This window comes from Eleutherodactylus coqui, chromosome 1 (genome assembly GCF_035609145.1).
Source record: "Eleutherodactylus coqui strain aEleCoq1 chromosome 1, aEleCoq1.hap1, whole genome shotgun sequence".
Lineage (NCBI taxonomy): Eukaryota > Metazoa > Chordata > Amphibia > Anura > Eleutherodactylidae > Eleutherodactylus > Eleutherodactylus coqui.
In genome coordinates this window covers 525,975,450-525,991,147 of record NC_089837.1, presented here as the reverse complement: position 1 = coordinate 525,991,147, position 15,698 = coordinate 525,975,450, and the positions used below count along the sequence as shown (strand labels likewise).

At 49.4% G+C, this 15,698-nt stretch overlaps 1 protein-coding gene across 2 annotated transcripts in view; it reads left to right on the top strand.

Annotated features, from left to right (window-relative positions):
* The first annotated feature begins 617 nt into the window (after positions 1–617).
* The window catches only part of C2CD3 (C2 domain containing 3 centriole elongation regulator), a 79,116-nt gene continuing 64,035 nt past the window's right edge, over positions 618–15,698 (top strand). The window contains exons 1-11 of one of the 2 annotated variants that reach the window (XM_066588346.1): positions 618–730; positions 4,306–4,575; positions 4,735–4,892; positions 4,974–5,155; positions 7,151–7,359; positions 7,762–7,900; positions 9,595–9,753; positions 10,925–11,069; positions 12,374–12,516; positions 13,524–13,721; positions 15,320–15,426. In XM_066588346.1, coding sequence (XP_066444443.1) covers positions 679–730; positions 4,306–4,575; positions 4,735–4,892; positions 4,974–5,155; positions 7,151–7,359; positions 7,762–7,900; positions 9,595–9,753; positions 10,925–11,069; positions 12,374–12,516; positions 13,524–13,721; positions 15,320–15,426 — 1,762 coding nt within the window. In that variant the 5' untranslated portion in view covers positions 618–678. Of the gene's footprint in view, positions 731–4,305; positions 4,576–4,734; positions 4,893–4,973; positions 5,156–7,150; positions 7,360–7,761; positions 7,901–9,594; positions 9,754–10,924; positions 11,070–12,370; positions 12,517–13,523; positions 13,722–15,319; positions 15,427–15,698 lie in introns of both variants that reach the window. The other variant, XM_066588345.1, reaches the window with a different exon arrangement.

Sequence of the window (15,698 nt, the reverse complement as noted above, 5' to 3'; positions counted from 1 at the left end):
CGTCCGCTGGCAAATCCACTTGCGCAAAAGATGTAAAACTTCCGCTGGCAAATCCACTTGCGCAAAAGAAATAATCACCTTTGGCAAAAGCACAAAAAAAACCTGCCAAAAAGCACAAAAAATACCTGCCAAATCAATAACTGTCTGTGCACACACACGAGTGGCATGTAAACCGCGGGCAAGGCACAATCCTGTGTGCACACGAGTGCATGGCAAGGCACTGAGCATGTGAAAGCGCGGGCAAAGCACAATCCTGTGCACGGCAATGCGCGGGCACGCCGCTGTTGGCTGAATCGGCCGCACAGGAGAACTCAGGCAGCACAATCCTGTGCACGGCAATGCGCGGGCACGCCGCTGTGTCACGTGGTGCCGATTCCAGCCAGCTGATTGGCTGAATCGGCCCCATAGGAGAACTCAGGCCTCCTTTGGTAATATGCGTGCGGGCTACCATCCTTCAGAGAACTACAAATCCCACAATACCACATGATTCTTAATCGATCACGTGACAGATAAGTCCCAACTGTCACTCCCAGCAGCCCCTGCGAGTTCAGTTTTGCTCTCTCCTGATTGGACGCCGCGCACGGAAGCGGAAGTGTCAATTCTATGGTTGCCAGGAGACGGAAGAGAAGCTTCCGGGCGGAGACGGCGGGGAAAATGATGTGACAGCCGGGAGACGGGATGAAGAACCGGGGAGGGAAAGGCGGAAAGCTGGAGAGCAGAAGGAAGAGAGGTGAGAAGACGGCGGGCAGACGGAGTAACGTACACTCAGTGTCAGAACCCCTCCCCCACCTAGGAGTGTATATATGTATATATATATATATATATATATATATATATATACACACACACACACACTCAGTGTCAGAACCCCTCCCCCACCTAGGAGTGTATATATGTATATACACACACACACTCAGTGTCAGAACCCCTCCCCCACCTAGGAGTGTATATATGTATATACACACACACACTCAGTGTCAGAACCCATCACCTGCAGGGGAGATATATGTGTTGTACCGCCTTTAGCTTGGATACACGATGTGATAAGGGGGTATGGAGGCTCTACTATGTTATGGGGGCTCCTGGGACCCCCTTGTGTGCGGCCGAGCATTATCCTGCTGGAAGCCGCCATGAGAGGAACACATGTGGCTGCAGGACGTCCTGAACATATCGCTGAGCTGTTGTCCCTCGTACCACTACTAGGGGGACCGACTGTCGTATGTGACGGCCCCCCAGACCATCACACCAGCAGGGGGCGCTCAGAGGCCGGACGTGTAATGGGGGCTGTGAGACCAAATGTCCTTCAGCCAATTGCCTGGAAATGGTTCCGTCAGACACGGCTGTAACGATGGCGCCCCCTGTCTCTGGATGTCCGACAACGGAACAGTTGGAGTTGCTGGTGCTTGTTGGATGATCAGACGCTCCTCTCTACTGGTGGCCTGTAGGGGGCGTCCTGAGCCCGGTCACCTTGTGTGCCCTCACACATCCACTGGTCCCAACCCCCCCTAACAGTCTGCTCAGACGCTCCTCTCTACTGGTGGTCTGTTGGGGGCGTCCTGAGCCCGGTCACCTTGTGTGCCCCCATCCACTGGTCCCAACACCCCCTAACAGTCTGGTCAGACGATCCTCTCTACTGGTGGTCTGTAGGGGGCGTCCTGAGCCCAGTCACCTTGTGTGCCCTCACACATCCACTGGTCTCAACACCTCCTACCAGTCTGGTCAGACTCTCCTCTCTACTGGTGGTCTGTAGGGGGCATCCTGAGCCCGGTCACCTTGTGTGCCCCCCATCCACTGGTCCCAACACCTTCTAACAGTCTGGTCAGACGCTCCTCTCTACTGGTGGTCTGTAGGGGGCGTCCTGAGCCCGGTCGCCTTGTGTGCCCCCATCCACTGGTCCCGACACCCCTAACAGTTTGGTCAGACGCTCCTCTCTACTGGTGGTCTGTAGGGGGCGTCCTGAGCCCGGTCACCTTGTGTGCCCCATCCACTGGTCCCAGCACCTCCTAACAGTCTGGTCAGACGCTCCTCTCCACTGGTGGTCTGCAGGGGGCGTCCTGAGCCCGGTCACCTTGTGTGCCCTCACACATCCACTGGTCCCGACACCCATAACAGTCTGGTCAGACGCTCCTCTCCACTGGTGGTCTGCAGGGGGCGTCCTGAGCCCGGTCACCTTGTGTGCCCTCACACATCCACTGGTCCCGACACCCATAACAGTCTGGTCAGACGCTCCTCTCTACTGGTGGTCTGTAGGGGGCGTCCTGAGCCCGGTCACCTTGTGTGCCCCCATCTACTGGTCCCAACATCTAACAGTCTGGTCAGACGCTCCTCTCTACTGGTGGTCTGCAGGGGGCATCCTGAGCCCGGTCACCTTGTGTGCCCTCACACATCCACTGGTCCCAACACCCCCAAACAGTCTGGTCAGATGCTCCTCTCTACTGCTGGTCTGTAGGGGGCGTCCTGAGCCTGGTCACCTTGTGTGCCCCCATCCACTGGTCCCAACACCTCCTAACAGTCTGGTCAGACACTCCTCTCTACTGGTGGTCTGTAGGGGGCGTCCTGAGCCCGGTCACCTTGTGTGCCCCCATCCACTGGTCCCAACACCTTCTAACAGTCTGGTCAGATGCTCCTCTCTACTGGTGGTCTGTAGGGGGCGTCCTGAGCCCGGTCACCTTGTGTGCCCCCATCCACTGGTCCCAACATCTAACAGTCTGGTCAGATGCTCCTCTCTACTGGTGGTCTGTCGGGGGTCCTGAGCCCGGTCACCTTGTGTGCCCCCATCCACTGGTCCTAACACCCCCTAACAGTCTGGTCAGACGCTCCTCTCTACTGGTGGTCTGCAGGGGGCATCCTGAGCCCGGTCACCTTGTGTGCCCCCATCCACTGGTCCTAACACCCCCTAACAGTCTGGTCAGACGGTCCTCTCTACTGGTGGTCTGTAGGAGGCGTCCTGAGCCCGGTCACCTTGTGTGCCCTCACACATCCACTGGTCCCAACACCCCCAAACAGTCTGGTCAGACGCTCCTCTCTACTGGTGGTCTGTAGGAGGCGTCCTGAGCCCAATCACCTTGTGTGCCCCCATCCACTGATCCCAACACCCCCTAACAGTCTGGTCAGACGCTCCTCTCTACTGCTGGTCTGTAGGGGGCGTCCTGAGCCCGGTCACCTTGTGTGCCCCCATCCACTGGTCCCAACACCTCCTAACAGTCTGGTCAGACACTCCTCTCTACTGGTGGTCTGTAGGGGGCGTCCTGAGCCCGGTCACCTTGTGTGTTCTCACACATTCACTGGTCCCAACACCTCCTAACAGTCTGGTCAGACGCTCCTCTCTACTGGTGGTCTGTAGGGGGCGTCCTGAGCCCGGTCACCTTGTGTGCCCCCATCCACTGGTCCTGACACCCCTAACAGTCTGGTCAGAACGGCCCGGTGGGGGACAATTCGTCGATACGACCCTCCAGCTTCTCACATCCCAATAATGCGCCCCCCTCTGGTAACGGGGTGGAATCTCTTCTCTCCGTCGTAGAGGCGTCTAGTGGCCAACAAGCTCTACAGAAGCGGAAGAAGAGGTCACTGCACACAAGGGGACTCCGAGAGCCCTTTTATAGGCCGAGGGGGGAACCACTGTTAGGGCCTCCGGTGACCCTTCATCTAAACAATACAAATAGTGCAGCGACGTTTCGGCCAGGGGTTTGGTCTTATCGAGCTCGCTGCACTATTTGTATTGCTTATGGGAGAATAAACTCATCTGGATTTTTTGCAGCTGCCATGTGATCTTTTTCACTGAGTTTCTGGGACTGGATCCCCGTCCCGCTGGCTGTTGCATCAGTCGTGTCCCACCCTTTTGGGGATTCTTTAAAGTGCTGCTGATGAGGCATATTTTCTCTAAGACCGTTCCTTCTAACCCCCACAACTCTCATCATTTACAGATCTGCATGCAGTTACATCTCCTTTTAGATGATTGACTTTTTTGACAAAGGGTGTATATGGGGGGTTGGAAGATGTGGGGGGGTTGGAAGATGTGGGGGGGTTGGAAGATGTGGGGGAGGTGGGGGTGGCGGGCAGGAGGACCATATCAGTGTTATAGGGAGGGAGGAGGAGGACAACAACTGGAACATGGAAGGAAGAGGATGATGATGTTGATATAATGTGGAGGGAGGAGGACGCCGACGATGTAATATGGAGGAGGACGCGTTGTATCAGGGGAGGATAAAGATAGTGCCAGTGTAATATGGAGGCAGAAGAAGGATGGTGGCTATGGGCTTTTATGCGCTCACACGATGCAACTTTCTGATCTTCCTTGTCTTTCAGGGACCACAGACGTCCCTCCGTCCACCTCGCTGCCGCCACTCGTACAGGGTCAGCTCCGCTGCTTTTTGAGGGTGACCATCAGTAAGATCCTGTGGACGGTTCCCAGACCCCCCCGGACTGTACTTGTAAGAATACGATGGTGGGGAGAGACGACCGGTGGGACCATTTTCCATCCCCGGGACACATCACAGACGGAACAGAAGGAGGTCAGAACCACAACCCGCTACGCCGTGCACTGTGGAGCCAAACAGCTCACCTCCTACCTCACAGGTAAGTGGCCAGACTGCACCTGGAGAAGACGAGGTTACGGCTTCTCTCCATAGGCTATACAGTAGTTTGTGATTAATGGACAGTGGGTTAGCACTCTCATCGACCCTTTATAGAGAAGCCACTGTCTCATATGCATCATTGTATCTTCATCCTCTGCAGATATGGGGGCTCTCGTATTGGACGTCCTCACCAAACTTGACCACCTGCCTATCGGTCGCGCTCAGATCGATGATATCTCGAGACTCTCCTCGACGCATCCACTCAGCGGTTTCTTCACGGTCGTCTCGCCTAGATCAGAGAAGCTGGGAGAGCTGCAGGTGATGACCTGATATTTGTTGTAAATGATGGCGAACTTTGCGTTCTACCAGCCGGTGGTAAAGTTGTGTCTCTCTTCCCAGGTGTCTGTGGCTCTGGAGCCTCTGAGTGACACGTATGACGACAGCGGTTCCATTCTCAACTCTGACATGAGCCAGGATGCTGCTCCATCAGTGCACCCACCTAAGGTGCAACCATTGCGGCCCAGCAAACTCTCTGCAGGCCACAGAGCAGAGTCCGAGAGCAGCAGAGTCCCCGCACCCAGGTACTGTGTTGTCAGTCCATATACAAAAGACAAAAGCCATAAAAACACTTGAAACGTGCATCGTGTGTGTGTGCGAAGACACCCAACCCTTCCGAGATTGCAGTCCCTGGGGCTAACAGTGGATCACCCCAGATCCCCCTCGGCCAGCTACACATTTTCCTTGCAGCAGTTGTAGGAGAAATTTAGTATTACAGGATGGCAGCCTGGAGATCCACTCATACTGAGCAGTTTTCTGTTCGGGGTCCCAGGTGGGACTCTAATAGAGCATACGAGCAGGGTTAGTGTTCTTGGCACAGCTCCATTAAAAGGGTCTTCCCACAATCCACAGAAAAGGGACTTGTTACTCACCAGCACACTGCTCGTTCTCACTGACAACAGCAAAGACGAGCAGTGGGTCAGCAATCTACTCGACTGTTTATTTAATTCCCATTACACTTGTAAAAAAAAAAAACTGCCATGAATTTTGTGGTATTTTTTTACAACCGTTTTTGTTGGCGGTTTTTCAAGTCCTACAAAGAAGACTGCAAAAACATCGTATATGAAGACTATAATTTGCCACGGATTTTAACCCCTTAATGAAGCTGCCCTTTATTCTACACTTTTTTCCGTCTGAGGGCTGCTGTCTTTTGCGGGACGAGTTGTATTTTATGTACCATACAGTATGCTGAAAAAAATTGCTTGGAGTGAAATGGAAAAAAGCCCCAGTTTGCCATCTTTGTGGGGGTATTGCTTTTTGGTCTACACGCTGCCACAAAAATGACATGATAACCTTATTCCGTGGATTAGTGCGATTACAACAAAACCAAATTATTTTTTTTTGCTTTACTACTTTTAAAAAATAAAATCTTTTTGTAAGGCGAATTTTTATTAGTTTACCAAGAAGAAGACGATCCCAGATCCCGTGTAGAAGCACAGGGCCCTCAGGAGGAAATCACACCAGCCTGATGATGCAGCATCACATGATTTGTAATGTCTTCAAAGTTGTATGTGGTTTATATATCATAAATGACATCACAGGAAAAGTACATACCCCCAAAGTAATAAGAATACATGATGGGATACAACTAAATGATTAACATAAGATCCATCTTCTAAGGTGTTACTATAACATACAAAGAAACCTTTATTATGTCAGTGAGAAGGGAGGGGGTCTGAGGGACTCTCTGTTCTATACACCAGGTATATAGAAATGCTTACGGTTAACCCCTTCACTACTTATACTAGCAGCAGCTATAGCTTCCTAGTCTGCAATCTAATAGCAAAAATTAATTAACTGATATATTGATCTACAGTTTTCTTAATAATCTTATAAATAAATATATATATTATACTTTCTGCCACCATAACTTTTTTATCTTTCCTTCAATAAGGTGAAGAATCGTTTTTGGGTGTCATTTTGGAGTTCACACAACTTTTTACTCGCATTTTATAAAATTTTGTTTTTGAGAGAGGGTGACAAAAAAAAAAAGCTCAATTCTGGCGTCAAGTATTTTTTTACTGATAAGTAATGCATTTCTTTAATAGACCGGGCTTCAGTATAGATCCTGGGAGAAGGCTTCTTTAAAAACTTTAATTACCTTTTTATTTTTCTCTAATAAAACTTTTTTCTTAATCCATTTTTGCATTTTATTTCTTTAGGCATGTCTTGATAAGCAATCTGTAATGGCTGCCCTGGACACCTTCAGAAGGCACCTTGCAATCTCATCGCAGGGGTGCTGTTTGGGACTTCTGAACACCAATCAAGACAGTTAAATGCCACTGTCACAATTGATAGGGGCATGTAAATGGTTAACAGCCACAATCGGCGCCATCGTCATGTACAAAATCAGCTGTTTGAAATGCCTCATAGGCCGTAGTGGGGGCCATGTGCTGTCTCTGGAATCCATGGATAGTACATTTCCAAAACATACAGCTGTGTAACTTGGCCCTAAGTCTCACGCCGCAGTTCTTACAATCCATGGTCCTACTTGCACTGACTTCTTTATGGCGTTCTAGGGGCAGAGACCACTTATACTTCAAGGAGAACACCGAACCTAATAGAGGGCTGATCATAGGATCCCAGGATGAAGACGATCACACGTTACAGAGCCTCCCCTCTAAGAACAAAACATCCGTCATCCATACAGCACAGGACAGGGCAGCTGATCCATCCAAGGGCCTGTCCACTGTGGCCCCTGCACCTGCAGCCAGGGACCTGCTAACAGGTTAGAGACCACATACATTGTGTGTGTATCTGTATGTATATTACACACTATGCACACAGCACATATTAGGCGACATATAATGCAGCCTGCAATGCGGGATCAGCACAGAATCATTTATCAGACCATATATGTCTGCTGCCCTTAGTAACCAATCACACAGCTGCTTTCATTTTACCACCGCAGTTCAGACTTGAAAAGCTGCATTCTGATTGGTCACCATGGGCAGCAAGGACCGTCTTAGTGTTAGACTACTTAGAGAAATGAGACCCAATGTGTTTCTCTTTTATTGAGTTGCTCTTCATGCGGTTCCTCAGCCTTCGCTGTAATCCGGGTCTTACTGATTGTCAGAAATGATGGCATTATGTTCTCGGGTGATACAACATGTCTCTTTCTGTTTTTCAGCTCTGTTAGATCAGGGCAGCAAACTGAGGGACGCTATGGTTGAGTCAGCTCTGCGATTAGACCCTGAGATGGACCTCGATGCAGAATCTATTCCGGACCCTGTTTTAAATAAAGGACCTTACGGCTTCCAGTACCTCAGGTGACTAACTTGTAGCTATTTCAACCCAACACAATGTATCAAGAGACTTCTGTCATGGCACCGCACGCCTTTAAGTGGACTATACTGGCTACCCCATCTAGTAGCGCGTTGGTCTCCTTTGGCCTTCAGTGCGGCAAAGTAGAGTTCACTGAGTTATTACATTGTTCAGCAGGAATATCGGCCCCTGCGGACAGGAAGCTTCTTGTAATTTCTGCAGATTAGATGGAGGTGCTGACCTGTTCTGACTAGCTGACAGGAAGTGGTCAGTGATTCATGCTGCTTGCGCCGAATTCTGACCTCCTATCAGCCATAGAAATCTGGATCCATCTGACCAGGAGAGGTTTTCCCGTTGCTTTTGAGCGCTACCATGAGTCCTGTGTCCCACCAACAGTAAGGCATCCTAAGACCAGTCCTGCGGGGGTAGCTTTTCATCCCAGAGAGGGGGCTCACTCACGGCCTAAGACCACCGCCATAAATAAACGATGGGATCTAAACCTCCTCCAGCAGCGGCTTCTCCCGACCATCCAGGATGATCAATGCTTCTGTTAGAGATGGTGTTTCCACTAGGGGCGCCAGTGTCTGGTTGAGGTGGAACGCTCGTCCTAGAGCTGCGGGTGGCCCGGCCTGACGGCCGTGTCCAGGGTTCCCCCGCTCTGGTCAGTGCGCGGGCGTGCCTGTCCGCTGGTCGTCGGCGCGGCCCTCTGGTCAGTACGTGCCCCTGGTGGGAGGCGACCTTGTGATTTCCCCCTGGTGTCATGTGACTTCTCCCCGCCCCTCTGGGTGGGGAGTTCTGCTTATATACCTGGCAGGGCCAGACACTCGTTGCCAGTGTGTGGTTCTGACTCCATCTGCCTACACCCACATTGTTTGACCTGACTACTTGTGTTCTGACTTCGGCTTCTATTCCGACTCTGTCTTTGGTTTGTCCTTCTGTTCTGCGCTCGTGCCTTTCTGGTTTGACCCGGCCTGTTTCCTGACTTCTCTCTTTTTGCTTGTTTGCTACGCGGTACCCACCTGCCGGTCTCCTTGTCCCTTTTTTCATGGGGTCCCTTCCCTAGTGCAGCGCAGGGACCATCGCCCAGTTGTCGCCCTGGGGCCTAGCAGGTAGGGACATGGGAGAGGGCTGATGTAGGGACCCCCTGTCCACCTGTCCCGGCCATAACCGCTCCCTGCAGCGTGATAGTCACCGAGTCACAAGACAGAAGTCAGCACTAAGCCACTCGCTGAACAAGACATTGAGGGTCTGTGGCTGGAAACCCCCCCCCCCCCCCCCTCCCCCGGATCAGATCCCACTGAGAACCTGTGGCCAATCCTCAAGAAGCAGACAAACTGAGAAATAGTGAGGAGGGCGGGGGTCATCAGAAGAAGATATCCAGCCTGTCGGGGGAAGGGTAGAAGGCTGGAAAATAAGGGCCAACACTGGAAATATGGGGTCTTTACCGAAACTTCATGTATTTGTCAATAAAGGTAAACTTTAAAAACTGTCAAAACCAAAATTTGTGTCCGTCTCCAAACTTTTGGCCACAGCTGCATAAGGCTCGCTCGGTTTCCTTTTCGGCTCGTACGTCGAGCTGCTTATAGCCACAAGATTAGGGCACTAGCTGTTAGAAAGTGTGAGCGCCATAGGCTCCTACTGACTAGAGCAGGTAGGTAGCCTCCTTTTAATCTCGTCTACCTTTCTGTTCCCCCTCCAGGGCAGCTCCTGAGAGTCTCACAACAGATACTGATCAGAACCTCCTCAACGGCCACAAATCTTTCCCAAGCGGCAGCGTGATCATGCCAAGTGGCGTCCGCACACTTCCTGAGCCAGAGAAGACCAACGAGACCCGGGCCATAGAGCTGCTGCTGGGCAGGTAAGAGGCGGTTTGTCCATAAGTTACCTGACATGAGGTCACCTGGACCTTATCGATGACTATTGGTGCCAGGCATGGACCGGCCCACAGGGGAACAGGTGAAATCGCCGGTGGGCCCTCAGCAGGAGTGGACACCCCACCCACCCACCTGCATTACATACAGATAAGCAGCATCTCAGCCAATCTATACATATAATAAGCTAGGAGGTTTATCTATTTCTATAGCGGCATTGGCTGAGATGACATCTAGGTGCTCTGACAGAGCAGCCAGTATTCTCCCGTCTTGATAACGCTGCTGCCTGGCATTGAGTGATCATACATTACTGGCTCATAGAGCTGGGCGGACCGCTAGTCTAAGGCTGGGCTACGCAGAGACTGAGGGGACCGCAAGACAGAAGCAATCTGAAGCCAAGGTCAGGCAGCAGGCTACTACTAAAAAAAAAAAGTATGTGCACCCCCTCTTACTAGGCAATTCATTTTCAGGTCCCGGTCATCCCTTTCCCCTCCATAGGGAACTATAACTCCCAGCTACAGGCAGCTGAGAGCCCACAGAGCTTCTTAGGGGTGAGGTTACACACAAACCACGCTGGCATTGGCTGTTACTGTTCACATGGTCCTCACACTGACTGGTAATGGCCGCAGAGTTGTGAAGGTGAAACTGCTGCTCATCTGCAAAACCGCACAGACATTAAAAGTCAGTTTGACAACTGCTTGTTTAAGATAAAACTGCATGTTGGCGCGTATTTTGGCCATGCTGTGCCTGTTACATGTGACAAGATATGCCACCTTAGCAATGCTCACCTATCGGATGAATGGGGGTCCACCAATTCTCACCTGCTGTCTTCTCCATAAACCTCAGTGGGACCCGGGCCGCACACAAACATTCATGTGTATGGAGAATGCGGGGATCGGGTGATATTAACATGTATCAGTACAGGACACCCTCAGGATGTTTTCACTGGTGGGCACTAGTACCCTGGTCTGTCCGGCGCAGGCAAAGGTTGATGTGTAATATATAGTAACCAATCAGGTCGCAGCTTTCAGTGTGAAATCCACTTTAGAGTTGGTTAATGATTGGTTGCAATAAACAGCCTCCATTTTATTTATTTGTTTCAAAGACTTTAATGACAAACTACATCTGGCCTAAAGCTCCTGTCTTGTTGATTGTCAGCTCCCCGGTATCCGTTAGCCACTTCTGGGATGGGACCGGCTCACCCCCCGAGTCCATTGCAGGAAGTGATTTCTACAATGAAAGCGAACTTAACGATCCCCTCTACGACCAGAGCCTCCTGGAGAATCTGTTCTACAAGACACCGGTGAGGGCTGAGAAGCTGCCATGTACTTGTCTTATGATATATTAACCCCTTCTGCTGCAGGGCGTAAATGTACGTCATGGGTGAGAAAAAGTTCTGTGAATGAATGTGCATTTACGCCTTATGAATAGTACGGGCTCAGAAGGTGAGCCCATACCATCCAGAGCGGGAGCCGGCTGTGACCGATGCTACACTGGGGAGGTGTGAGAACACCGATCCAAGCTGTTAAGACCTTATTGCTGCGATCAGTGTTGATCCCAGCATATAAAGGATTCACAGAGGGAGGATGTTCCCACTGTGATGTCATCAGCCCTACGTCATGTAATCACAGAAGCCTGATGGATTGTCATCAACCGATCGCCAGATAATGGCGACTGGGTCTGCCATGGCAAAAAATAAATAAAATAAGACATAGTAAAATAAAATGTTTCCTTGCACACTTGACCGTCTTTGTTTGAAAAAATAAAATAAAGCACATTTTGGTTTTGTCGCATCTATAAATTGAACTCCCTTCTTATCCTGAACGGCAAACTTTATTAAAAAAAAAAAAAGTGGGGAACAGATGAGACTTGACATGGAGGCTTGAATAGTAAATAGTTTGAGGAGTTAATATGGGACTTCCCTCACTTTATAGATATCTTATCGCAGCAACTATCTACATTCTGTAAATAATTGTGCCCAAACAAAAGTTTGATTTATCAAAAAAAAAGGAGCCAAAGTGTTTTTTTTTTTCCCCTCCCAAAAATGCAGTAGAAGATAAACAAAAAACCATATGTGCCCTAAAATGGTTCCAATAAAACTGCAGCTCGTCTCGCAAACAACAAGCCCCCCCCAGAGCTCTGTCCATGGATAAATAAAGTTATGGGACTTTGAAGGCAGCGATGAAAAGTGTTTTTATTGTGCAAAAGAGGAAACATCTAAAAAATATATATTTTTGGTGTTGTCTAAATCACACCAATCTGAATAATTAACACTGTAAAAAAATTAACCCAAAAAGAGTGGAAAAGTGATTGTTTTTCTCCCCTGCCGTCCCATAAAAATCAATAAAAGTTTTATATAAAATGTTATATGCACCCAAAAAATGGTACCCATAAAAACTACAGCTCACCACACAAAAAACAACCCTCATACGGCCGTGGGGGGGGGGGGGGGGGGAATAAAAGTGTTACGGCTTTTGAAAAGATACAAATCCCCCAAAATCGTGAAATCTAGGCCCTGTCACTTAGGGGTTAAACACTAAAGTGTATAAGATATATAATGTGGCAATATGGCTTCTAAAAGGGCACTTTTTTCCCTTTTTGCAGCAGTTGGATGATGGCTCGAGTGATGATGGAGGTGATGCTGAATCAAGAAGAAAGAAAACTAAAACTGTGAAATATGAAAGTTTGGAGGAGTCTAAAGCAGCTCCTTGTGAGGCAGAGGAACCGTCATCATTGAAGGTCTCCTCCAGGTAATTTCTCTTTCACTAGTAGCAGTGCCTGTATATGTAAATCCCCCCTTCGTATCCTTAAAGGGGTCCACTGCTGTGCTATTGAGGATAGGTGATGATAAGTTGATGAGCTGGGGTCCGCCACTTGGGACCCTGGACTGTCAGCTGTTCTCCCTGCGTCAGTCACTGTGTACTGAGCTGGAAGCAGGTAGCTCCAGATACATTGCAGCACCTTGGGTTTATGTTGCAGGTATTGAATTCAATGAGAATAGTGCCTGCATTACCAACTCGGCCTGCTGCAGTGTATACGGAGCCATCTACTTCCTTCACCATACAACTGCCACTAGAAGAACAGCTAACCTGGGGTCCTAAACGGCCGACCCCTGCAGATCAACTATTTATGACCTATCCTGATGATTGGTCATCAATAGTGTGAAGGTGGACACCCCCTTAAATTTGTCCTGAAGCTTACTTTACTCCCACTTCAATTCAATGTGACTTCTTTGTTGATGGCCAAGATCAATGTTGGCGTCGTCTTAGGAAATGCTGAGGGTCCCAGTATCCAGACCCCCAGCATTAACGTCTATAACATATCCAGGGGGAATCAATGTAAGCGGGTCATGTGCTTCCTGGTTTGTTGCATTATAGTACTCCCGCTCTGTTAAGTGTTTGAAGGGAAGCTAAGACCCCTGAGGTACTAAATGGAAAGGGAGCCTGCCACATACCCAAGCACCATAATCTGTAACGGTGCCGTTAGGGGATGTGCATGGAGCCGGTTGGTGTATGTATGTTTACCGGCGATCTAGCGGTGTCGCCCTCTGAAACTGTACAATTAGGAGTCAGATTTTTGTGCTGCGCATAGACTTCAGAGCGGGACACAGCTGGACTGCGGGAGCAGGGGAGCATAAAAAATACATCGCCCTCCTCCTGATCACGTCCCCTAACAGCGCCATAACTTATTGTGGGAGACGTGAACGGGTCCCTTTAAGTAACAAAACTAAATATTGTCAAATGTTGTCATTCAAAAGAAAAAGCAGATCTCCAGAGCGATCCGGTAAAACTGAAACAAGATGCAAAGCGATTGACTTGAGTCTGGACCGTCTTACACTTTTGGGTCGTATGCACGCAGCGCGGGTCATTGTGGAATCTTTAAAGATCAAACCAGAGAGCACCCAGGTGATGAGCAGCAAGGGGAAACCACCGCGACCGGCCTCCGCCATCAAACGGTAAGTCTTATCACCAAAGAGGAGAGATCAGCAGAAGATCTTCACCCTAATAGGAATTATACAGAAGAGGAAGTTGTTTTATGCCTTTGGCAACTGTTACTGTACATTCCTGGCGCTGCAGCTACGCACATTGTACAAAGTGCCATAAGTGTACGGCATGGAGATTGGAACGGATTCCAGCTGTAACCAAAAGCAGACATCCTGCTACAATGGCTGGAATTGAGGATTAAGTTCTTAGGTCTGCTCTGCTTAATACACTGCAATCCAGAAGTATTGCTGGATAGTATATAAATGATTTTATGGTCAAGTCCCTCAGTAGGACTATAAGAAAATATGTAAAAAGCTCAATAAAAGACCTATAAAGCAAGCACATTACTTGCCCTGCACAGTGAACAAGCAACTAAGAGTAAAGCAAAAGTACTAAAGCCTTATAGGGGGGAAAAAACAACATAAACTTATTAACTTTGTATTGCATCAACCCACGGAATATAGTTACGTCTATTACAGAACGACTACACCGTGACTTTGGCTGCGACGTACAGTCTGGCACAATTGTTAACAACATGACCACATTCACATAAGGTAGGTTACAGTGTACATGGCAGTACATTGGTCCTTGACAGCGTGATGTGTGTCGCGACCAATGTTGCTATGTGGCCATCGCCTCACACCGCATGGGGAACACAGTTGAAATGAAACCCAAAAGCAATTGCAGAATTCCTTTCTTTTTCCATTCCTCCTCCCAAAAAATCGCAAAGTCTATATTTTTAATATGTTCCCCGAAAAATACCACTGATCCCACAAAGAACAATCCGTCATCCTGCTACTGCAACGGAGAAATCACAGTGATGCAAAAACGAAAAAGCTGTGCCCTTAAAGAGCGGAAGACGTCCCCATATAGTGCTACATAAGTGTTATATAGGGCTGTCATCAGCCGGTGAACGTGCCGGTGCTCCAAGGGGTTATTGAGGGATTGCAATGGTTGTATGCTCCCGTTTCCTGACTTTAGTTGGATGTATAGAATGTCTTGTCCTTCAGGTCGGTGTCACACGAGTGTCCCGGCCCCACTGGGGGGAGCTGCCAACCCAAACTCAGAGCTTCGTAGATGTAGTAGGGCCAGAACTCACGTCCTTTAATATGGCCTTAAAAGAGTTGGACCAAATCACAGGTTGTCCACAGGATAACTTGCTGATCAATGGGGGTCTCACTGCTGACACTCTCGCCAATCTGGAGAGTGAGGGACCGGTGTTCCCATTTGCCTGTCACTGCGAAGTTGCTTCTCTCCCTGCAGTGACGACAGAATGAATGAGCATGCCCGGTTGGCGTTTCATTCATGGGGCTTGCTGCTTGGCTCCAGCAGTCGCATTGATAATGAATGGAGAGCCGGGGCCCCTGTGCAATCCACACTCATTCAATCTGCTCCTCACTGCTCAGAGGTGGGGGGAACGAGGCACAGTAAGCTCCCAGTAGGCTCTGAAACCGGACTAGTGAGATGGGGGTAAACTTTTTATTCTGTTCGGCACACCTAAGCTATAACCCCCTACAAGCCTCCTCATCTGCGTTGCATTCGGTAATGTCCTGTATTTTTCTTCCGGCAGAACTTTTTTTGTGGAATTCCATTTTCCGGTGTCGTCCAAGAACAAACTGGGAGAATTAACAGCCACGGAAATAACCCGCCTGGTGTCCAGCAAGATCATAAATGGAGGTGAATGGTCCTGCTCCCCTGACTGTACTCCTAACGCCGGGCCTCTTTATACCTTATTGATCAGGGCAAAGTATGGAATCTGGCATCACTCTGCAAAGGTTTTACACATCCGAGTAATCCTGACATGGTTTATCTCATCATTGTCATTGGGGCACACAAGGAGACTTCGGGGTGTAGCTACTGCCACTAGGGGGCAGACAATAAGCAAAAAAACACTAGCTCTTCCTACTAGCTGTTCCCCTCCTGCAAGCACTGAGCTAGTCTGTTCTAGC